This window comes from Oncorhynchus gorbuscha, linkage group LG24 (assembly GCF_021184085.1).
Source record: "Oncorhynchus gorbuscha isolate QuinsamMale2020 ecotype Even-year linkage group LG24, OgorEven_v1.0, whole genome shotgun sequence".
Lineage (NCBI taxonomy): Eukaryota > Metazoa > Chordata > Actinopteri > Salmoniformes > Salmonidae > Oncorhynchus > Oncorhynchus gorbuscha.
In genome coordinates this window covers 43,091,020-43,114,138 of record NC_060196.1, presented here as the reverse complement: position 1 = coordinate 43,114,138, position 23,119 = coordinate 43,091,020, and the positions used below count along the sequence as shown (strand labels likewise).

Below are 23,119 nucleotides of genomic sequence, written 5' to 3'. Positions count from 1 at the left end.
AGAACTATACAAATTGTTGCTTTAAGTTTAGTAACTGTCCGATAATCCATCAGAATCAAATATTAATCCATGTCTGATTCTTTGTGTAATAGATCTATACTATTCTATTCTATGTTAATCAACAAGACCTCAGATTTGCCATTTGGTCCTTTGGTTATGTTAAATATCCATTTTAAAGAGGACCCAGAATATATTATCCAGTCTGTAAGGAACTGTTTTCACCAAATCATGGTGATCAATATAATCAGTATACAGACTGGCCTGGGTCTGAACCAAGATATATGAAAATAGAAGAGAAAATACGGTGTACTTTGAAGTAAGTCAATATGGGATGAAAATCTGTCTGCTGCACCAGCAGTGCAGGGCCCTATGAGCGTTTTGAAAAAGTTTCCTGCTCAAGGTTAAGTTCTTTTCTCTGGCCTGCTTCTCTAAATATTTAACCTTGAGGCTACCGCCGCCCAAGATACAATATATCCTGACCCCTATGAACCCACACAGTAGCAAAACACACTCCTGCAAGACAACACTCGTTATCAGTACATATGGATTACTGCACTTATCCTCACAGTGTCGTGTCTGTTGATTTGGTCAACATATCACTTTGGTTTCTAGACTACATGTGGCATATGGTTGTATGTGTGTGTCACTTGTGTGTTTTCTGAGCAGGGGTGGGTACGAATAAGCCTGTTGGCAGTTGCCTGAACAAGTCCTTTTGGTATTCAGTTTGAATTATTTATGACTAAGTGTGCTAACCATTGTACTCTCTCACATATCATACTGTATATCATATAACAATCACACACACCTATAGATGTTTGCCAAGGAAAGAGTTGGATAAGTTTGACCTTTCACCTCATTTCTCTCTCTCGCTCAGCCTCCCTCTCTAACCCTCCCTCTGTGTACTCTCTGGCCACCTGTTTGTGTCAAATGTCAAACATATGCACACAGCATACTGATTTCGCCACACACGTGTCAGTTTAGGCACAGAGATACTTTGGTGAGGGGGAGGGGTGAGTGAGGGAGTGAGAGAGATGAATAGGGTGAGGGAGGGGTGAAGGGTGAGAGGGGAGAGAGTGGGGAGTGGTGAGAGAGGGGGAGGGGAGGGGGAGACCGGGTGAGAATGATTTAACATTCTTACCAGGGTAAGGGTCAATTCCATTTCAATTTAGTTAGTTCAAGGCATCCTCATCAAAAACACACAGTGCATTCAGAAAGTATTCAGACCCCTTCCCTTTTTTGCACATTTTCTTACATTACAGCCGTATTCTAAAATTGATTAAATCGTTTTTTCCCCGTCATCAATCCACACACAGTACCCCATAATGACAAAGCAAAAACAGGTTTTTAGAATTTATTTAAAAAACAACAACAACTGAAATATCACATTTACATAAGTATTCAGACCCTTTACTCAGTACTTGAAACACCTTTGGCAGCAATTACAGCCTCAAGTCTTCTTGCATATGATGCTACAAGCTTGGCACACCTGTATTTGGGGGGTTTCTCCCATTCTTCTCTGCAGATCCTCTCAAGCTTTGTGAGATTGGATGGGAAGTGTCGCTGCACAGCTATTTTCAGTCTCTCCAGAGATGTTCCATCAGACTTGGTTTCATCAGACCAGAGAATCTTGTTTCTCATGGTCTGGGCTGGGCCAATTGTGTGCCACCCTATGGGACTCCCGGTCACGACTGGTTGTGACACAGCCTGGGATTGAACCCGGGTCTCTAATGACTCCTCAAGCATTGCGGTGCAGTGCCTTAGACCGCTGCGCCACTCAGGAGGCCCCAACAACGCATATCTGTTTTTTATTTAGCAAAAAAACTGTTTTTGCTTTGTATTCATGGGGTATTGTCTGTAGATTGATGAGGAAATGATTTAATCAATTTTAGAATAAGGCTGTAACGTAACAAAATGTGAAAAAAGTCAAGGGGTCTGAATAGTTTCCGAAGGCACTGTATAGATTTTTTCAATTTTAGAATTGGAATTTAAATTCAGTTCTTCAATAAAAAAAAAAGAATCTCCTGAATTGAAATGGAACTGACTGGATTGGTATGAACTTTTAGGTTTTTCAGAGCCTCTGTCCATTTGTCTGTCCCTTACAGAACCAGTGGAGTTGGTTGTCTCATTATTGGCTAAAGACAATATTTCACAAGACACATAGACAGTCTGTGAGACTTGTGTGTGCGTGCGTGTGCGTGTGTAAGAGAGAGAGAAACGACAAGCCATGGTTCTACAAGAGCAAGAACAGGGACCTCTATAGCGAGGCCAAGAAAAAGCTACACTCAGGAATTAAGGCAGCATTTTACATTTACCAGACACTCTTATCAAGAGTGACTTATAGGAGCAATTAGGGTTAAGTGCCTTGGTCAAGGGCACATCAACAGATTTTTCACCTATTCATGGTTAAAACCAGCAACTTATTCTGTTACTGGCTCAATCCCAGCAGTAGGGGAGAGGGGGGCAAGTTGCGGCATTTTTACAATCAGCATCACTCCGTCAAGGGAAATATAGTATTCTGTCTAACAAATATACTGTATCTACATATATTTCAGTATGTTGTGTATCCCTGGCAATAATCAAAATTCCTGTAAACATCACAGTTTCTAAAACATCCCACTTAGCACAAAATTCAAAGTCTATTTCACATTGGTTCAACGTAATTTAATTGAAATGAAGTGGAACCAATGTTGAATCAGCCAGTGTGTGACCAGTGGGATGTTGATGTTGTGGTAAGTAAAGCCGCTACATATGTCTATACTGAATGGGATAATACCTTTTTAGATTTCCCAAACACAATATAAACACAATGTAAACACAATATAAACACAATATAAACACAATATAAACACAATATAAACACAATCGGAATCACTTTTTTGCACAATAAACAAATTCATATAATTTAATAACCCCCCCCTAACCCTAAAAGTAACAAGACACTTTATATTAAAAAAAAGAAAAAAGGGAAGTGACTCCACTCAAACCAAAAGCCCCCCGGGTAGCAGACAACCCCTCACTGCTGAATAAACTAAACCAGTTTGACTCACAAAGGCCCATAAATCACCAGGATCTACCCCCCTTGCCACTTCCATTCTCAGCCATCTACCTCCCACCCCTCCCTCCCCCATTCCTCTCGCGGCTGCTATATCCTCTACCCCTCTGCCATCCCAGGAACCCCCACCTCTCTGCATTTAGATATATTTAAACTGATACTGTACATTTGTACGTCCACTGTCTATCAACTGTAATCCACTGTATATCCTTAAAGAGTCATTAACATTAGAGTTAGGGAGGTAAGTCCCGACTCCTGGTCAGTGTGTCACTCTGTTGCTGGTAACCACACACACACACCCGTGTGTACGCACACATACACACTCTTTCTCTATCATTGTCTCTTTATCTGTTGAGTGAATAATTAGAGTGAGGTCGTTGACGGTCAGATGGAGGAGAGAGAACGAGAGAGAGAAAGAGGTAGAAAACAGGAGAGAAATAGAAAGAGAGAAAATGTCCATGTCGTTCTCCCTGACCTTCACAAATAAATCAATCATCAACCCCTCCCTCTCTCGCTTCCTCCCTCTTTCCCCCCTCCCTCTCTGTCTTCCTCCCTCTTTCCCCCTCCCTCTCTGGCTTCCTCCCTCTTTCCCCCTCCCTCTCCCTCACTCTTTCCCCCTCCCTCTCTGGCTTCCTCAATCTTTCCCCCTCCCTCTCTGGCTTCCTCACTCTTTCCCCCTTCTTCTCTGGCTTCCTCCCTCTCTGGCTTCCTCCCTCTTTCCCCCTACCTCTCTGGCTTCCTCACTCTTTCCCCCTCCCTCTCTGGCTTCCTCCCTCTTTCCACCTCCCTCTCTGGCTTCCTCCCTCTTTCCCCCTCCCTCTCTGGCTTCCTCCCTCTTTCCCCCTCGTTCTCTCTCTTTCTGACTGGAGCAAGATGTTCTTCTACTCTCCCCTCCCCCACTCCTCTCCTCTTTTTTTGACTGTCTTTTATTCTTCCTGCTGGACACCTTAATATCCCCCTGCCCCTCCTGTCTGTCTGTCTGTCTGTCTGTCTGTCTGTCTGTCTGTCTGTCTGTCTGTCTGTCTGTCTGTGTCTTTGACTCCTCTCACCTCCCCTCCCTCCCCCTTCCCTCCTCTCCCCGCTCAGAGTGATGACATCACGAACAGCCGGTATAAAACCGACCAGTAGGATTGCAGCATATAGCAGTCTCTCTGTCCCTCTCTCTCACTCACTCTCTCATTCTGTTTCTGCTCTCTCACTCTCTCTCTCATTCCTCCACACCACTGCTAACAACATGGCTGAGGCATTCACAGGCACATGGAACCTGAAGGACAGCAAGAACTTTGACGAATACATGAAGGCTCTGGGTGAGCAGCGTGTGCGTTTGTAGTGTAACGGTAATGGTAAAGGATGGGGTGTGCCTCCCTGTGGGTGCATGTGTGCACTTGTGAGAAGGGTGTGAGTGTTCATGAGTACTTAAAGGTGTGTGCTTGTGTGCACCCACATGTGTGTTTTTGTACTGATGTGTGTTTGTGAACATGAGTGTGTGACACACATGAGCTCACAAATACACATAGATGCCCAAAACTACACACACATGCAGGTGTGTGTATCTGTGTGCACCCTCATATATGTGTGTGGCAGTGGAGGCTGCTAAGGGGAGGATGGCTCATAATAATTGCCGGAATGGTGTGGAATCAAACACATGGTTTCCACATGGTTTGATTCTATTCCATTACAGCCATTATTATGAACAGTCCTCCCCTCAGCAGCCTCCACTGGTGTGTGGGCGCTGCATGTGTGTGTGTGTGTGTGTGTGTGTGTGTGTGTGTGTGTGTGTGTGTGTAAGTAGCAGAGCATGCGTGTTGAAACGGATAATGCAGCCATTAATGCTAAGCATGGGAAAACAGGGTGTGTGTTGGACACACACAAATAGAGAACGAAGAGGGAAAGGGACAGAAGAGAGAGGGATATCAGGAGGGAGAGTGAGGGAGGTTGGATGAAAGATAGGAAGAGAAGTAGGAACAGAGCCAGAGAGGGACATGAAGACAGTGGTTCACCACATGGCGATAGTGGTAATTATTATTATTTTTTAATACTTTTTTTATTGAACCTTTATTTAACTAGGCAAGTCAGTTCTTATTTATTTACACCAGCCAAACCCGGACGACGCTGGGCAAATTGTGTATCCCTATGGGACTCTCAATCACGGCCGGTTGTGATACACCCTCCCACCAACCTAGTGGTGGGGGGGGGGGTGAGTGGGAGACTCAATTTAATTCAAAGGGCTTTATGGACATTGGAAACATGTTTACATTGACAAAGCAAGTGAAATAGATCATAAACAAAAGTTAAATAAACTAAAAATGAAACAGTAAAGACTACATTTAAAAAAATAAAAAAGTAACCTTTATTTAACTAGGCAAGTCAGTTAAGAACAAATTCTTATTTTCAATGACGGCCTAGGAATAGTGGGTTAACTGCCTGTTCAGGGGCAGAATGACAGATTTGTACCATGTCAGCTCGGGGATTTGAACTTGCAACCTTTCGGTTACTAGTCCAACGCTCTACCCACTAGGCTACCCTGCCGCCCCACATTCAAAAAAGTTCCAAAGGAATAAATATTTCAAATGTCATATTATGTATATATACAGTATTGTAAAAGGGAAAATAAATAAACATATAGGTGGTATTTACAATGGTGTTTGTTCTTCACTGGTTGCCCTTTTCTTGTGGTAACAGGTCACAAACCTTGCTGCCTTCTCTCTCGCTCTCTCCGTTTGAATGGGGGAGGGGGGAATGACCCTACTGTGAGAAACTCCTTGTAGTCTGAGCTGTGTACACACACACATAGGGGGTGAAATTCTCTGAAAGAGTGGTCCTTTTTTGAGGCTAGGTTGTGAGGAGGGGTTGAATATTAACATAGTGTGTGTGTGTGACCCATTCGTTGACCCCTGGGGTTATTAGCTTCGACCCCTCTGCTCTTGTCACCATAGTATTGACCCCCAACCAACTCTCCGGATCACTCAGGCAGGTGCCACAAACTAGCTGTTTGTTGTATGGATTGTGTGACTGTGTCTCTATTTGCCTTGGGAGATGAACTCAGCTGCTACAGAAACATTACTTTAGTTCAGGTGAGGAGGAAAGTACTCTAGAACCGATCACACGCAGCTGGGTCTGATGACTTTTGCTGAATGTTTAAAGAACACAGGAAATAGTGATAAGAGTGGGAATTAGATTCCGTTAGATCAGTCCAATCAGCAGTCAGTTTCCACAAACAGAACAGATCAATAAGTGATGCAGTGCACTGTCTGGTGTAAAGACTTCCCTTAGTGTGTACCTTTTTATTTTGGACCTATAGTCACACTATAGTCACAAGGAGTTTTTATGGGCTTGAAAAGTCTGTCAGTCACACATCATTAACTCCAAAAGAGTTTTCGTGCATGGGTGCGTGCATGGCCTTTTTCTTCAGAAAGGAATATCTACAGTAAGGGTGGGGCTGTATTGGCAGCAGCAACCTTTCTAATCAAGATGTGATATGAGATAGTAGGCTATAATGTCCTTATCTAGATGAAGTGTTAACTTGTGATGTGTTTTTGATTGACAGGTGTGGGCTTTGCAACACGCCAGGTTGGCGGTATGACCAAGCCCACCACCATCATCGAGGTAGCTGGAGACACAGTCACTCTGAAGACACAGAGCACCTTCAAGAACACCGAGATCTCCTTCAAACTAGGAGCGGAGTTCGACGAGACCACCGCCGACGACAGGAAGGTCAAGGTAAGAGGTCAGGGCTAAGAGTGCTGATATAGGATCAGTTTAGCCTTTTAGATCATAATTAGTAAGACTATATGGACCTGATCCTAGATCAGGATGCTGAGACACTGATTTAAGTCCTAGATGTCTAGTTGATGATCAGTCATACTTTATGGTGTGTGTTTTAACTGTATGTTTTTAATGATAACACTTTACAGTCATTTTTATGGCCACGTTACACTTTACAGCTATAATACATTATGATGCCGTTATAATACATTGTAAGAGTTGTCATGAGTGTGTATCCTGATAATGGGGTGAGAGGTCAGGGACTAGAGGTTATGTATGCTGGATTACAGGTAATGGTTGTATCCGCCATGACATGCAGGGTTCAGTAGAAGAGCAAATGATTTCAAACAGACAAACAGAGCCAGAGGCCTTGAAATGTTTGGTGGATTGAGGGGTCAAAGGTAAGAGGTCAAGGATGATGAGTTGTAGCTTTGTGACGGGAGAGAGAGAGAGAGAGAGAGAGAGAGAGAGAGAGAGAGAGAGAGAGAGAGAGAGAGAGAGAGAGAGAGAGGCTGCTAAGCATGATCTGAGTGAAAAAGAGAACAGACACACACACACACAATGTCTTATTGTTGAGGAATAGTTACTTTTGTTTGTGTGTGTCTAGTAACCTCAAGTCAACTCTCGATAGGTGGCCATACATGTCACATAGTGCAGGCTAACTTTGTTGAAAGTGCAGTCATATCCATTCTTAATCTGCAATTACACACATTCACCACAGTCTCAAACTCACTTAATTAGTAGTAGATTGTATCTTCTTATCGCCTCTCTCCAGTTTTCCCCAGTCAATAGTATGTGACGTGTGTGTTCATAACATGTCTCTCGCTCTCTCTAGTCTCTAATAACGATAGACGGTGGTAAGATGGTTCACGTGCAGAAGTGGGACGGCAAGGAGACCACTCTGGTCCGTGAAGTCAGCGGCAACGCCCTCGAACTGGTCAGTACTGAGTGTGTTTTTGTGTACATTTATGGAGCATCTGCATATACATACACACACTGTATAAATCTGTGTATATTGTATATCTAACTATTCTCTCCTCTCTGCTCCACAGACTCTGACTCTGGGTGACGTCGTCTCCACACGCTCCTACGTCAAGGCCGAGTGACAACATTCCCCAAAAAACTGCACTACCCTTTGCCACACCTGCCCCCAAAAACAACCCTACCCGACCCCCACCGCAACGACCTCTAACCCCTGACCGAACCCCTGACTCCCCCTGCTGTCCCGTCATTCTCTTTGTAGTGTTTCTCTTCTGTATGAAACACTGAATAAATTCCACTTATGTTTTTTTTTCTCTAAAACCGTCCCGAGTGCTTCTGTCAATTACACTCACCATGACAACAGTCACAGTATATAAACCATTGTGTATAGATAAGTCATTGGTTATAACACTGGGTACTGCACTTACACACTAGTTTCATGAAACCACAGGAATTTTTCAACTTGCCTGGAGGAAAGTCAACTCATCTACCAACGTTGTGTGGCAACCATTTTGTGCCAAATGGCTCATCACGTCTTATAGTAGTATGACCCATCAGGGTGAGGCACGGCAGCCATTTTGTGCCAAGCTGAGATCAGAGGCTTCTGTGTGGAAACAGCATATGGCTCCTCAGACAGATCAAGGCAGTTTGTGTGTTGCCACAACACCAAGTAAAGGCCTTTCCACTTTGACCCATTTCTGAGTAGTTATGGCCGTTTGTGTAGCTCAGGAGGGGGAGTTGACTTCTGGTACAATTATAGCAGTTCCAAAACAGCGACAAGTTTCCATCTTAACTAGGTTTACACAGAGCATCACGAGGAGAATAATTATAGACCAACCTCAGTGTGTGCCACCATCGGCTCCTCCTAGGTGAACAGAAATTGTGATTGGTGCCTGGCTGCGTAGGTGTGTGTGTGTGTCCTGGGCTATGAGTGTGTGTTCTAATTTGGGCGCATTCCTGGCTTGTGTAGATTGGTATCATGTGTTGCAGACAGGGTGCCAACCAGGGACAGAGGACCTGCAGTACAGGACACCTCACAGTGACCCCTACATGCTATGACCACAACATGGAACAAACAGACTGGTGTTTGAGCAAATGAACCCTACAACGTAATGATCAACTCTAACAAAACCATTCAAATGAACTCAAAATCAACATCACCATAAATGACCAAGCCAGACTGGAGCAAAGCTCTGCTTCATGAACGCTTTGTGACCGTACGGACCATGAAATACTTGACAGTTCAAATCTTTAATAAAGACCCTCATAGTTTGCAAACAGGAATATGGACCATGTTACACAAACTCCTTTGCGCACAAACACACATCTTCAAGTACTGGATGACATGGTTGCAGAGTACACGTGTTCACACACAATAAGGGGCGTGTACCAACAGGATATCGCAAGCATGAGGTTCCTGTATGTTTGACCGGGACTCCCTAAAAACACAGCACTTCCATACAGCTATGACCGTGACTTTTCGTAGAAGGTTACGAGAGCATTTTTGCTAACCCTAACCTTATTCTCCTAACCTGCTACGAAAAAGTAACTTCCGGTCATAGCTGTATCGAAGTGGCGTGTTTCTGGGAAATCTCCTGTAACACATATACACTTCCTCTTTACGGCTTTACCACTTCCTGTGTGTGTTGCTTTGATGCATGTACACTATATATACATATATATATACAAAAGTATGTGGACACCCCTTCAAATGAGTGGATTCGGCTACTTCAGCCACACCTCTTGCTGACAGGTGTATAAAATCGAGCACACAGCCATGCAATCTCCATAGACAAAGATTGGCAGTAAAATGGCCTTACTGAAGAGCGGGACCACGGAGTGTGGAAGCGTGTAAAAATCATCTGTGCTCGGTTGCAACACTCACTATCGAGTTCCAAACTGCCTTTGGAACCAACGTCAGCACAAGAACTGTTTGTCAGGAGCTTAATGAAATGGGTTTCCATGGCTGAGCAGTCGCACACAGGCCAAAGATCACCATGCGCAATGCCAAGCGTCGGCTAGAGTGGTGGAAATCTCGCCATCATTGGACTTTGGAGCAGTGGAAACGCCTTCTCTGGAGTGAAGAATCACGCATCACCATCTGGAAGTCCGACAGACAAATCTGGGGTTGGCGGATGCAAGAAGAGCGCTACCTGCCCTAATGCATAGTACCAACTGTAAAGTTTGGTGGATGACTATTAATGATCTGGGGCAGTTTATGGTTCGGTCTAGGCCCCTTAGTTCCAGTGTAGGGAAATCTTAATGCTACAGCATACAATGACAATCTAGACAATTCTGTTCTTCCAACTTTGTGGCAACAGTTTGGGGAAGGCCCTTTCCCGTTTCAGCATGGTTTGTCGACATCGTTGTAGAAGAACTTTACTAGCCTGCACAGAGTGCTGACCTCAACCCCATCAAACACCTTTGGGATGAATTGGAACGCCGTCTGTGAGCCAGGCCTAATCATCTAACATCTGTACCTGACCTCAATAATGCTCTTGTGGCTGAATGGAAGTAAGTCTCCGCAATGTTCCAACATCTAGTGGAAAGTCTTCCCAGAAGGGTGGAGGCTGTTATAGCAGCAAAGGGAGGACCAACTCCACATTAATGCCTATGATTTTGGAATGAGATGTTCGACGAGCAAGTGTCCACATACTTCTGGTCATGTAGTGTATGTCATGCGTTTAACCTGACCAGTGAGGACAGGTGGATTGGTTCCAGATACACGTATTACTAACACAGCACAGGCCTGCACAGATTACAACGTCTTGATATGGTTCCTGAGATGTTAACTCCAGGTGTTGTGGGATCTGAGACACCTATACTGTCATCCTGAAAACAACACTAACCTCTTCAGTGTTAAAGGTAGATCTGAGGGAACTGGATAGGTGCAATATATACTTAACTTTCCGATGGGCTCAGGGAAGCTGCCATATTGCTAACACCTATCAGGTTTCTATCGATCTGCATGTGTCAGACGGTAGGGGCAAGGGGCTATGAGGGGCTTCTGACTGTTGCGTCAACTTGTGTGTGTGTCCAACCAAGTCTACGCTGTGTATGTGCGTGTCCACAGTTTAACTGTGTGTATGTGTGTCTACAGTGTCATTTGTGTGTGTTTAGTGCAATGTATGTGTGTCAGTCCGTCAGATCAGTCTCAGATGTGTTTGTGGGACTTGTGTTTCTTGTGTTTCTTCTTCTTTCTGTCCTCTCTGTCGTCATGGCGCCCTCTCTTGGCCTGACTGGGTCCACTGCTGCTGCTGTCACTTTCGGACTCCTTCCTCTCTCTCTTCCTCTTCTTCTTCCCCTTCTTCTCCTGAGGAAAGGGGAGGAGAGACAAGCAATGAAAGACAAAAAAGAAGAATCAAACTGATAGAGTTTTATATCACTACATGAATCATCTATTTAAAATGTTGGTTATTCTGCAATGCGTCACTGATGCAACTTCTCTCAGGACAGAGAGACATGGTCACCAGGGGGTGTTAACCCAAGTGTTACATTTTACAGGAGCGATAAATACCTCACACGAGAGAGAGATAGACAGACCGCCGTAGGCAGACCTGGCTCTCAACAGAGAGCACACTGCCCACAAAATGAGGTGGAAACTGAGCTGCACTTCCTAACCTCCTGCCAAATGTATGACCATATTAGAGACAAATATTTCCCTCAGATTACACAGACCCACAAGTAATTCCAAAACAAATCCAATTTTGATAAACTCCCATATTTATGGGGTGAAATACCACAGTGTGCCATCACAGCAGCAAGATTTGTAACCTGTTGCCACAAGAAAAGGGTAACCAGGAAGAACAAACACCATTGTAAATACCCATATTTATGTTTATTTTCCCTTTTGTACTTTAACTATTTGCACATCATTATTACACTGTATATAGCCATAATGACATTTGAAATGTATATTTAAAAGGAAAACTTGAGTAATGTTTACTGTTAATATTTGTTTGTTTATTATCTATTTCACTTGCTTTGGCAATGTAAACACGTTTCTCATAACAATAACAAGCCCTTTGAATTGAGAGAGGGAGAAAGAGCCACTGTAGACTATTGATAAATACCCCTGGCGCCAATCAATCCTTACCATGGAGACAGGAATATAAAACCTTGAGTTCTATGTCACTCTGTGGTCTTTACCTTTTTCTCTTTTTTCTCCTTTTTCTTCTTCTTGTGTGAGTCCTGTGGAGGTTGGGTTTTGCGGACTGCGAGTGGGATGAGGTTGGGGTTGATAGGCTCTTTCTGTAGCTGCTGAGGCTCATCGTCGCCCTCCTCAGGTATCAGATCATACTGCAGCCCTGGGGCCGAGAAACAGTCCTTAGCGAAGTGCCCTGAGAGAAAGAGAGAAACAGTCCTTAGCAAAGTGCCCTGAGAGAAAGAGAGAAACAGTCCTTAGCGAAGTGACCTGAGAGAAACAGTCCTTAGCGAAGTGCCCTGAGAGAAACAGTCCTTAGCGAAGTGTCCTGAGAGAAAGAGAGAAACAGTCCTTAGCGAAGAGACCTGAGAGAAAGAGAGAAACAGTCCTTAGCGAAGTGACCTGAGAGAAAGAGAGAAACAGTCCTTAGCGAAGAGACCTGAGAGAAACAGTCCTTAGCGAAGTGTCCTGAGAGAAAGAGAGAAACAGTCCTTAACGAAGTGACCTGAGAGAAACAGAAAGAGAGAAACAGTCCTAGCGAAGAGACCTGAGAGAAAGAGAGAAACAGTCCTTAGCGAAGAGACCTGAGAGAAACAGTCCTTAGCGAAGTGTCCTGCCCTGAGAGAAACAGTCCGAAGTGCCCTGAGAGAAACAGCGAAGTGTCCTGAGAGAAAGAGAGAAACAGTCCTTAGTCCGAGAGAAACAGACCTGAGAGAAAGAGAGAAACAGTCCTAGCGAAGAGACCTGAGAGAAACAGTGACCTGAGAGAAACAGTCCTGACCTGAGAGAAACAGTCCGAAGTGCCCTGAGAGAAACAGTCCTTAGCGAAGTGTCCTGAGAGAAAGAGAGAAACAGTCCTTAGCGAAGAGACCTGAGAGAAACAGTCCTTAGTGTCCTGAGAGAAAAGTGCCCTGAGAGAAAGAGAGAAACAGTCCTTAGTGACCTGAGAGAAACAGTCCTTAGCGAAGTGCCCTGAGAGAAAGAGAGAAACAGTCCTTAGACCTGAGAGAAACAGTGACCTGAGAGAAAGAGAGAAACAGTCCTTAGCGAAGTGACCTGAGAGAAACAGTGACCTGAGAGAAACAGTCCTTAGCGAAGTGCCCTGAGAGAAAGAGAGAAACAGAGAAGAGACCTGAGAGAAACAGTCCTTAGCGAAGTGACCTGAGAGAAAGAGAGAAACAGTCCTTAGCGAAGAGACCTGAGAGAAACAGTCCTTAGCGAAGTGCCCTGAGAGAAAGAGAGAAACAGTCCTTAGCGAAGAGATCTGAGAGAAAGAGAGAAACAGTCCTTAGCGAAGAGACCTGAGAAACAGTCCTTAGCGAAGAGACCTGAGAGAAAGAGAGAAACAGTCCTTAGCGAAGTGCCCTGAGAGAAAGAGAGAAACAGTCCTTAGCGAAGTGACCTGAGAGAAACAGTCCTTAGCGAAGTGCCCTGAGAGAAAGAGAGAAACAGTCCTTAGCGAAGTGACCTGAGAGAAACAGTCCTTAGCGAAGTGACCAGAGAGAAAGAAAGAGAGAGAGATCATATGCTACATTAGGATGGAGGTAAACAACAGGGGCCGTGTTTAGAGGCTTTTGTTCCAGTCCAGTTCCAAACACACATAATTCAAGGATTGATTGAAGGTCTTCAGGATTAGTTGAATCCGTTTGTCTAGAGAATGTGTTCATTAGGGATATGAATGGTTATTTGAATGTCCGAACGGACATTACTATTTGAATACTTGTGAGTATTAATTTTTGTGATAACATTTTATTAAAGGCCTATTATAACACTGAAAAGGCTTTTTTTTCCATTTAAAATACCCATGTGACAACCCCACAAACTTTTCAATGAGAAGGAGTAGGCGACAATGAGAAACCAACAGGTAGGCTGTTTTATCTGAATGGGGTTGAGGAGAAAGCGCAGCATGTGGCCTCAATTAGCTTAGTCAGCTAGCGTCTCTAGGCTACTCCAGTCAAGACAGGCACTTAAATGGGATGATAAATAACATGATAAATAATATTGTAGCTGCTACAAGTTAGCAAGTCATGGCTGTAGCTGAGTTGCCTTGGCATCTCTCCCTCTTCCTCAGTCTGTTCGCTCACAGCTGCAGCTATAGTGCGTGCAGGTTTTAAATATCCAAGAAATTCATGATACTATTGGAATAGTGAAAATATTTAAACCCCCCTAGTGTTCATGTGGCTGTACCTTTGCAGCCACACTTCTTGCAGGTAGTGTTGAGTACAGCCTCCAATGTGATCCTTCGTCCTGTACCATCTTTGAACTGTCTACGCCTCCGCTCGTCCTGCCTACACACACACACACACACACACACACACACACACACACACACACACACACACACACACACACACACACACACACACACACACACACACACACACACACACACACACTTGAAAAAAGCAGCAGTAGCCAAGCAATTTATCAGTGCACCCAGTTGGACACAAAAACATACTCTGCTATGACATTGTTGGGGTCCAGGTCTTTCCCTGTTCCTTGATTGACAGCTTTCATTGAGAAGGAGAGCTTCACCTTGTCATCACGCATCTGAGAAAGATGGAGGGAGAGGTAAGGCCATGTTCGGAACCATTTTCTTATTAGGGAGAGATGGAGTTTATTTACGTGTATGTGTCTGCGTGTTACCTCTCTCCCGATGACCTTGATCCACACCTGCTCTCCCACGTCAACGACTTCTGCAACATTCTCAACCCTACAGGCTGACAACTCACTGATATGAACCAACCCTGAGAGAGAGCGAGAATAGATAAAGTGGGAGAGATAGAGGGAAGAGGTAGAAAGTGAGGAGAAAGAGTAGTGCCTCAGAAGAAACTGTAATACTCAAAACAGACAAAGATAATATAAATCAGAAAGAGATCATGAAGTCAAAGATATTGTAAAGTGAAAGATGCCCAAAGGTGTCTGCATGCTTCCCAGGCGAAACAATTCGGAAGAGTTTGTGCATATATCATGGCGACATTTTGTGACGTTTCTGTTCATCTTGGCCTTGGGTAAGGGTTTTTTCTCGAGGCCCGCCGAAGTTCGGGAGCCAAAGTCTACACCGCTTCGTCAGTGATTGGTCAACAGTAGGAACTCTTCAATAAAGTCCTTGTTGTCATTCAATGAGAGACAACAGGTTTTCATGCACATTATTTGGGGAAAAAATAATGCACCAACCATTAATTAGATGTAAAATTGCATGACTAAGATCTCCAAATGAATGACAGATTATTTGAGTTATATTAGATGAATTCTGACTTTTGAGGAAGTATACTGGCTACAGCGTCTCAAAGTGGACAAACAAGTACTATTGCCACTTTTTTCTCGTTTTCCAAGCTTTTTATTATTTTAAGGGAGCATGAGAGCACACTCGTTCAAGGCGCCAGCCGAACTGAAGCATGCTGATGCCTTAAGCCTACCCTGCTTCCTGTAGCCAGGAATCTTGATGAAGGCTCCGTAGGTCTGTACAGAAGCCACCTCTCCCTTCACAATACTGTACATGGCTGGCAAGCCATCTAGTCCTGCAGGCTCCTGCTGGTCATGGTCAAAGTCTGCCATGATGATGATGGCGACTCACAGTAGAACTCTCTCCCTGCAGACACACAGAAGGACAACTGGGTTAGGTAAGGAGATGATCATCATGTAAAGACTAGGTGCAACACCTCAATCTAAACATTCTGTAATGTTGCACCCCACTGAATACGCCTGGTTATGTATTTTGGCACTCTGCTTTGAAACTGTGTACCCTTCCTCCTTCGTAATGCCTTGTTAAGAGGAATCACTGATCTAACTAGCTAGCACAGAATTTTCTACCAACCTTAACTTGGCGATACTTTCTCAATTCCTGACTTAAAAGACACCAAGTCTTTTAAACATCCATGTCTAGTTGCAGGGGGTTCGTTTGAATTGAGAAAATGCTCTGTTATTAAATGTAATCATTGTTTTGCTCCATGATGTAATCCAACAATGTGTACGCCGCCATCTTGTCTATTTCAAATATTCTCTCGTTGATCGAGACTGACGAGTGTCATCATGACGTGTAGCACTTTGGGGTGGACATCCACTTGTCTCAATCAATGAGACAAGATTTGAAAAATAAAAAAGATGGCGAGGTAGACATTGTTTATCAGCCAGCTGGAACAGTGTCTGACTAAACATGTTAAATAGCTATACATAAAGTATAGAATACATGGCTGGATGTGGGGTCAACTAGCTACTGTAAGCAACCTGAGTAACTTTGCCAACAAACAGTATGTTGCGGAGGGTGACAAACTGATTCAAAATTTAGCCGTTTTACCTTTTCCTGTTTTTAAGCACTAGATTGATGGGCTGGCTGGCTAGCTAGGCTAACGAGTTTATATAGCCTATGGCTAGTAGCCTTGGCGTTGTTAGCTTGCCCTACCTTAGGGGCAAATATACGTATGTACACTTCTTATAGGGAGATATGTAGCAATCAAATCTTAAAACGTAACCTTCACACGTTTATATAAACACTAATATATATTATAGCTACCTTGTGTGCCGAGTATTTATTTTTGTAGTCTGTTTCAGATGTTTTCTTCCGGTTTACGGGCCATGGTCAACAACAATGATAACCAATCAACGTTAACAGAGGAGCTGCGACCCAATCAATCGCCCTGAGAACCGGAAGTACCTCAGACCGCTCTTCACTTCGTACTTGTGTCGAAAGCGGTTTGTTGAAAGAAGTTCATTTATTCAAGTCGATTTCTGTTATACACCATCGTGTTCATTGAGTTGTTAAACCATGATTGAGCCAAAGAAGAGACCGGGGGACATGGCTTTGGTTCCTGCCGGCGGAGTCAAGAGGCCCAGGACGGAGCTGATCGCCGCGACACAGTCGCAACAGCTCGTGGCCATGGTAAGAAAGGAGGGGGTCATCAAAATACAACAATGGGGAAGTTCAATTTCGCTAGTTAGCTTCAGAGAGTTGTTAACTACCAATGTTTTCAGTCTTTCCACTGGTAACAGGAAAATAACCTCAATTTCAGCTTTGATACCCTGTGACTGAGATATGCACTTGTTTACTAGTTAAGGCTATCCAATGCATATACTGCTAGCAGAAAACTTATTTTGATCGCTAGATAGCAAGTATAATTGTTTTACTTTATCAGCTAGTTTAATCGATACCAGGATTGTTATTGGGCCATGCACATACAGTAACGCTCTGAGAATAGTGTGTGCGTCTACCTGCCTGCTTGTTTGTGACGGTGTGATATGATAATCTAACATGTCCCCTCTCCAGGGCCCTCCCCGCAGCTCCAGCCTGCAGGCTCCCATCATGCTGATGTGTGGCCATGAGGGAGAGGTCTACTGCTGCAAGTTCCATCCCAATGGAGCCACCTTGGCCTCCTCTGGCTATGACAGGCTCGTGTGTGTGTGTGTGTGTGTGTGTGTGTGTGTGTGTGTGTGTGTGTGTGTGTGTGTGTGTGTGTGTGTGTGTGTGTGTGTGTGTGTGTGTGTGTGTGTGTGTGTGTGTACATACAGTACCAGTCAAGAGTTTGGACACACCTACTCATTCAAGGGTTTTATTTTTTTACATTGTAGAATAATAGTGAAGACATCAAAACTGTGACATAAGACATGGAATAATGTAGTAACCAAAAAACTGTTAAACAAATCCAAATATATTTTAGATTATTCAAAGTAGCCACCCTTTGCATTGATGATAGAATGTGCAAAGCTATCAACCAGCTTCATGAGGAATGCTTTTCCAACAGTCTTGAAGGAGTTCACACATACTGAGCACTTGTTGGCTGCTTTTCCTCCATTTTGTTACATTACAGCCATATTCTAAAATTGATTAAATAATTTTTTCCTGAAATACATAATACATTTACATACATTTTCAGACCCTTTCCTATGAGACTTGAAATTGAGTGTTCTAACACACTGCATCTAAGTGCTAGAGGCATCACTACAGACCCTGATTCGATTCCAGGCTGTATCACAACCGGTCAGGATTGGGTGTCCCATAGGGCGGCGTACAATTGGCCCAGCATCGGCCGGTGTATGCCGTCATTGTAAATAAGAATTTGTTCTTAACTGACTTGCCTAGTTTAAAGGTTAAATAAATATTCAATTGATTGGACATGATTTGGAAAGGCACAAGCCTGTCTATATAAGGTCCCACAGTTGTCAGAGCAAAAGCCAAGCCATGAGGTTGAAGGAAATGTCCATAGAGCTCCGAGACAGAATAGTGTCGACAGATCTGGGGAAGGGCACCAAAACATTTCTGCAGCATTGAAGGTCCCCACGAACACAGTGGCCTCCATCATTCTTAAATGGAAGAAGTTTGGAACCACCAAGACTCTGGCCAAACTGAGCAATTGGGGGAGAAGGGAACCCAAGAACCCGATGGTCATTCTGATAGAGGTACTCTGTGGAGATGGGAGAATCTTCCAGTAGGACAACCATATCTGCAGCACTCCACCAATTAGGCCTTTATGGTAGAGTGGCAAGATGGAAGCCACTCCTCAGTAAAAGGCACATGACAGCCTGCTATGAGTTTGCCAAAAGGCACCTAAAGACTCATACCATGAGAAACAAGATTATCTGGTCTGTTGAAACCAGGATTGAACTCTTTGGCCAGAATGGCAAGCGTCACGCCTGGAGTAAACCTGGCACCATCCCTATGGTGAAGCATGGTTGAGACAGCATCATGCTGTGGGGATGTTTTTCAGCGGTAGGGACTGGGAGACTAGTCAGGCTCAAGGGAAAGATGAATGGAGCAAATTACAGAGAAAACCTTGTCCAGAGCGCTCAGGACCTCAGACAACAACCCTAAGCACACAGCCAAGACAACGCAGGAGTGGCTTTGAGACAAGTCTTAATGTCATTGAGTGGCCCAGCCAGAGCCCGAACTTGAACCCGATCTAATATATCTGGAGAGACCTGAAAATAGCTGTGCAGCAATGCTCCCCATCCAATCTGACCACTTGAGAGGATCTGTAGAGAAGAACGTGTCACAAACTGGCTCATAGCCAGGAATAAACATGGAGATAACAAAAATATATTTAATATCTCAAGTAACCTATATACAATAAATATTGGTGTATGTAGTAGGTAGTATGAGTGGTTGCGTGCATAGATGTGATAATGAAGGGTGTTGAAAGGTGCCAACACAATCAAAACGGACACGCATTAAAATGCAACAACCAAAAACAAAGTGTGTCTGCATGGAGAATTTCTTCAATGAATGGGGAAGAGATGTATTTATCCCGGGCCCAGGTGTGTCCCATTTCTCTGACGAACCTCCCGGATCTGCCCACCAACATCCTATTAAGGAAAACGAGAGCAAAGAGAGAATATGGCAGATGGAGTGAGAGGGTCGTCACAAATGGGAGAAACTCTCCAAATTCAGGTGTGCCAAGCTTGTAGCGTCATACCCAAGAAGACTGGAGTCTGCAATTACTGTCGAAGGTATAAAGGGTCTGAATGTTTATGTAAATGTTTTTTTTTTTTTACTGGTTTTGCTTTGTCATTATGGGATATTGTGTGTAGATTTATAAAAAATACTATTTTTATTTTTAGAAAAGACTAACGTAACAATGTGGGAAAAGTCAAGGGGTCTGAATAGAAGGCACTGTACACGTGTGTGCGTACACACACACACATACAATCCTCTCGCTCACTTGACCTAACTGGTGACACTCATCCATCTCCCTCTCTCTACAGTGATGTGGAATGTGTATGGGGATTGTGATAACTTTGCCACCCTGAAGGGACACAGTGGAGCTGTGATGGACCTTCACTACAACACAGACGGCAGGTAGGATATATATTCACACGTACGAACTTGCTCAGGTCCGGTAAAAACGTGATGTAGTTGTTGGGTCAATATCCTGTGTGTTTAATGACCCTTTCCCCACCTGTGTGTGTGTGTGCAGCCTGCTGTTCAGTGCCAGTATAGATAAGACAGTGGGAGTGTGGGACAGTGAGACGGGCGAGAGAATCAAGCGTCTAAAAGGCCACACCTCCTTCGTTAACTCCTGCTACCCTGCTCGACGCGGACCCCAGCTCGTCTGTACCGGCAGTGACGACGGAACTGTCAGGGTAACCATGCCTACCACAGACTGCTTTAATTAAGCCTGTGTTCTTCAAACCTGGTTCTAGACAACTACTGTGTGTGCAGGCTTTAGGTCCATTCCAGCATTACTAACATGCCTGATTGCCTGATCAAGTTCTCTTATGAGCAGTGTATTTATTGAATCAGGTGTGTTAACACTGAGCAGGAACTAAAACCTACCCTGCACAATCTTTCTGAGTGTTGTTTGACTGTTGTAAGTGGAGGACAGCCGTAATTAGGATATTGTTGTGTTTGTTAACAGTGTGCGCGTGTTTGTTGTAGCTGTGGGACATCCGTAAGAAGGGGGCGGTCCATACATTCCAAAACACCTACCAGGTGTTGGCTGTCACATTCAACGACACCAGCGACCAGATCCTGTCTGGGGGCATCGATAATGACATCAAGGTACGTGTGTGGGTTTTGATAGTGTGAAAGAAAGACCTGGGCCCATGTCCACAAAGTATCTCAGAGTAGGAGTGCTGATCTAAGATTAGTTTAGCCTTTTAGGTCATAATGAAAAATATTATATGAACAGATCCTAAATCAGCACTCCAACTCTGAGATGCTTTGTGGCTACGGGCCTGGATACTACCAGGAGGCAAGGCTACTGTGCCATACAGTGATCAACTCCTTGTGTAGGTGTGGAACCTGAGGCAGAATAAGCTGGTCTACAGTATGCATGGTCATGGTGATTCTCTGACTGGACTCAGCCTGAGCTCAGAGGGGTCCTACCTCCTCTCAAACTCCATGGACAACACAGGTCAGTGTGTGTGGGTGTGTCATATTTAAAGACGTGTGTCTGTGTGAGATTGTGTGTTTACAAATCAAATTTGTATTGGTCACATACACGTGTTTAGCAGTTATAGGGTGTAGTGAAACGCTTGTGTTTCTATCGCCAACTGTGTGTGTTACAGTACTTGATTATGTGTGCAAATGTGTGTTGTTCTGCAGTGCGTATTTGGGACGTCCGTCCGTTTGCTCCCAAGGAGAGGTGTGTGAAGATATTCCAGGGGAACATTCACAACTTTGAGAAGGTAAATAAAATACCTTTGACCAGAGAGTATGAGATTCAAGTGTTTTGATTTTGAAACTGGACAAATACTTTCAGTGTGAGTGTAACTATTTGTGCTCATATCATGTTTGATAAGCCTAGTGGCCTGCTATAGCATGGTTATGGCCTGCTATAGCATGGTTATGGCCTGCTATAGCATGGTTATGGCCTGCTATAGCATGGTTATGGCCTGCTATAGCATGGTTATGGCCTGCTATAGCATGGTTATGGCATGCTATAGCATGGTTATGGCCTGCTATAGCATGGTTATGGCCTGCTATAGCATGGTTATGGCCTGCTATAGCATGGTTATGGCCTGCTATAGCATGGTTATGGCCTGCTATAGCATGGTTATGGCATGCTATAGCATGGTTATGGCATGCTATAGCATGGTTATGGCATGCTATAGCATGGTTATGGCATGCTATAGCATGGTTATGGCATGCTATAGCATGGTTATGGCCTGCTATAGCATGGTTATGGCATGTTAATACACTCTGTATAGGTTTCGTTTATAGTTCATTGATGTGTCTGCAGAACCTTCTGAGGTGTTCCTGGTCCGCTGACGGCAGCAAGATTGCAGCAGGCTCAGCCGACAGGTGAGCACACTCTCCGCAGTACGAAACCTCAACATAAATGCACCAATCCCCTCTTTTCTGATTCTTTATAAACTGTGTGTGTGTGTCCAGGTTTGTATATGTGTGGGACACCACGTCTCGTAGGATCCTGTACAAGCTGCCAGGCCATGCTGGGTCAGTCAATGAGGTCGCCTTCCACCCTGAGGAGCCTATTGGTGAGATGGCTTTATATCTGTCTGGCTATTCACACTCTCCCTCTTTCTATTGCTTTAAAAAAACAAATCATTGAGTGCTTAGTCACTCTCTCTAATATATATATATATATATTTTCCATTGAGTGCTTAGTCTCTCTCTCTCTCTCATATATATATACATGTTTTTTTTTAAACTTTCCCACAGTCCTCTCTGGTGCCAGTGACAAGAGACTCTACATGGGAGAGATTCAGTAGGTGTGTGTGTGTGTGTGTGTGTGTGTGTGTGTGTGTGTGTGTGTGTGTGTGTGTGTGTGTGTGTGTGTGTGTGTGTGTGTGTGTGTGTGTGTGTGTGTGTGTGTGTGTGTGTGTGTGAGAGAGAGAGAAGGGTAATTGTGTGTACATCTGAGTGTGTATGTTCTGCTCCATTGTGTGAATGATCAGTACTCTGTACTTGTTTATGTTTCTGTTTATTTAATAATGAGACAGTATTTTGAGTTTATAATTTCCAGTCACAACAACCAACACCTGTAAAAAAAATTGTATTTCTTTTAATAAACTACTTCTGGAAGAATGTTGTCGTTCTTCTGTTTCCTGTTCTTGTTGAAGCTGAATATTTGTTTATCTTTACTCTGAAACTATTAGTATGTAAGCCTGTCATTTTGTTAAACTCTCACTCTTAATAAACACAGCCATACAACCAAATAGGGGTTTAAATGGCCATAAGGTTAAATTGAGTTTTAGATTGGTCAATATTGATTTGATAATCTCATCAAAGTAATATATTATTTAGATTTCGTTTATGCAAATGTATTTGAATGATTTAACCACTAGCTGCCTACCATGACAGAGCATGGTCCTAGGTATTGTATTATTCTCACTCTGATTTCTGCCTGGCAATTCCAGTATTTTATTTGTATTGGCTGCTAGTCCTGTTTCTTTTGTCTCTGCTGAACGTCTGGCGCTCCCGGTTTCCCCGGTTTCACTACCCACAGGGCCGGTCCTATATGTTCTGCCCCACCTGGACAACAGTTGTGATCCTCCAATCAATATTGTCCATTTTACTTTGACCTGTCCTGTTTTTAGGACATGTTTGTGTAAAATATGTCTGTCTCATTACATTGTCATACATTTTATCTCCAGCCTATATGCTACTGAAAGGGCCACATACTGGTTCTACCATATTCTATATCTGCTACAAGATTTATGTTCATGTTTTTATTTGACGGAACGTTGGAGCGCCGCACTGATGTGTCTCCAACGGCACCCTG

At 43.8% G+C, this 23,119-nt stretch overlaps 3 protein-coding genes across 6 annotated transcripts; 2 read left to right on the top strand and 1 right to left on the bottom strand.

Moving 5' to 3' along the window:
* The first annotated feature begins 4,184 nt into the window (after nucleotides 1-4,184).
* On the top strand, nucleotides 4,185-8,119 carry fabp3 (fatty acid binding protein 3, muscle and heart). 2 transcript variants are annotated; one of them, XM_046327350.1, is made up of 4 exons: nucleotides 4,185-4,359; nucleotides 6,600-6,772; nucleotides 7,653-7,754; nucleotides 7,870-8,119. In XM_046327350.1, exons 1-4 carry the CDS (start codon nucleotides 4,287-4,289, stop codon nucleotides 7,921-7,923), a joined length of 402 nt encoding a protein of 133 aa, XP_046183306.1. In that variant the 5' UTR covers nucleotides 4,185-4,286; the 3' UTR covers nucleotides 7,924-8,119. The 2 variants fall into 2 exon arrangements, with proteins under 2 accessions (XP_046183306.1, XP_046183307.1); XM_046327351.1 differs by lacking the exon at nucleotides 4,185-4,359 and adding an exon at nucleotides 4,936-5,067.
* A 1,573-nt stretch (nucleotides 8,120-9,692) lies between these two features.
* On the bottom strand, nucleotides 9,693-16,783 carry zcchc17 (zinc finger, CCHC domain containing 17). 3 transcript variants are annotated; one of them, XM_046327347.1, is made up of 7 exons: nucleotides 16,456-16,783; nucleotides 15,362-15,534; nucleotides 14,589-14,689; nucleotides 14,401-14,492; nucleotides 14,130-14,230; nucleotides 11,948-12,138; nucleotides 9,693-11,111 (listed from the first exon to the last, which is right to left on the bottom strand). In XM_046327347.1, the coding sequence occupies exons 2-7, from the start codon at nucleotides 15,498-15,500 to the stop codon at nucleotides 10,953-10,955; spliced, it is 783 nt and encodes a 260-aa protein (XP_046183303.1). In that variant the 5' UTR covers nucleotides 15,501-15,534; nucleotides 16,456-16,783; the 3' UTR covers nucleotides 9,693-10,952. The 3 variants fall into 3 exon arrangements, with proteins under 3 accessions (XP_046183303.1, XP_046183305.1, XP_046183304.1); XM_046327349.1 differs by having other exon boundaries at nucleotides 16,240-16,465; XM_046327348.1 differs by lacking the exon at nucleotides 16,456-16,783 and adding an exon at nucleotides 15,760-15,927.
* Nucleotides 16,570-22,422, top strand: snrnp40 (small nuclear ribonucleoprotein 40 (U5)). Its single transcript, XM_046327352.1, has 10 exons — nucleotides 16,570-16,821; nucleotides 17,206-17,335; nucleotides 19,638-19,731; nucleotides 19,850-20,015; nucleotides 20,311-20,433; nucleotides 20,668-20,788; nucleotides 20,980-21,062; nucleotides 21,617-21,678; nucleotides 21,769-21,872; nucleotides 22,057-22,422. The coding sequence occupies exons 1-10, from the start codon at nucleotides 16,708-16,710 to the stop codon at nucleotides 22,104-22,106; spliced, it is 1,047 nt and encodes a 348-aa protein (XP_046183308.1). The 5' UTR covers nucleotides 16,570-16,707; the 3' UTR covers nucleotides 22,107-22,422.
* Nucleotides 22,423-23,119: the final 697 nt, after the last annotated feature.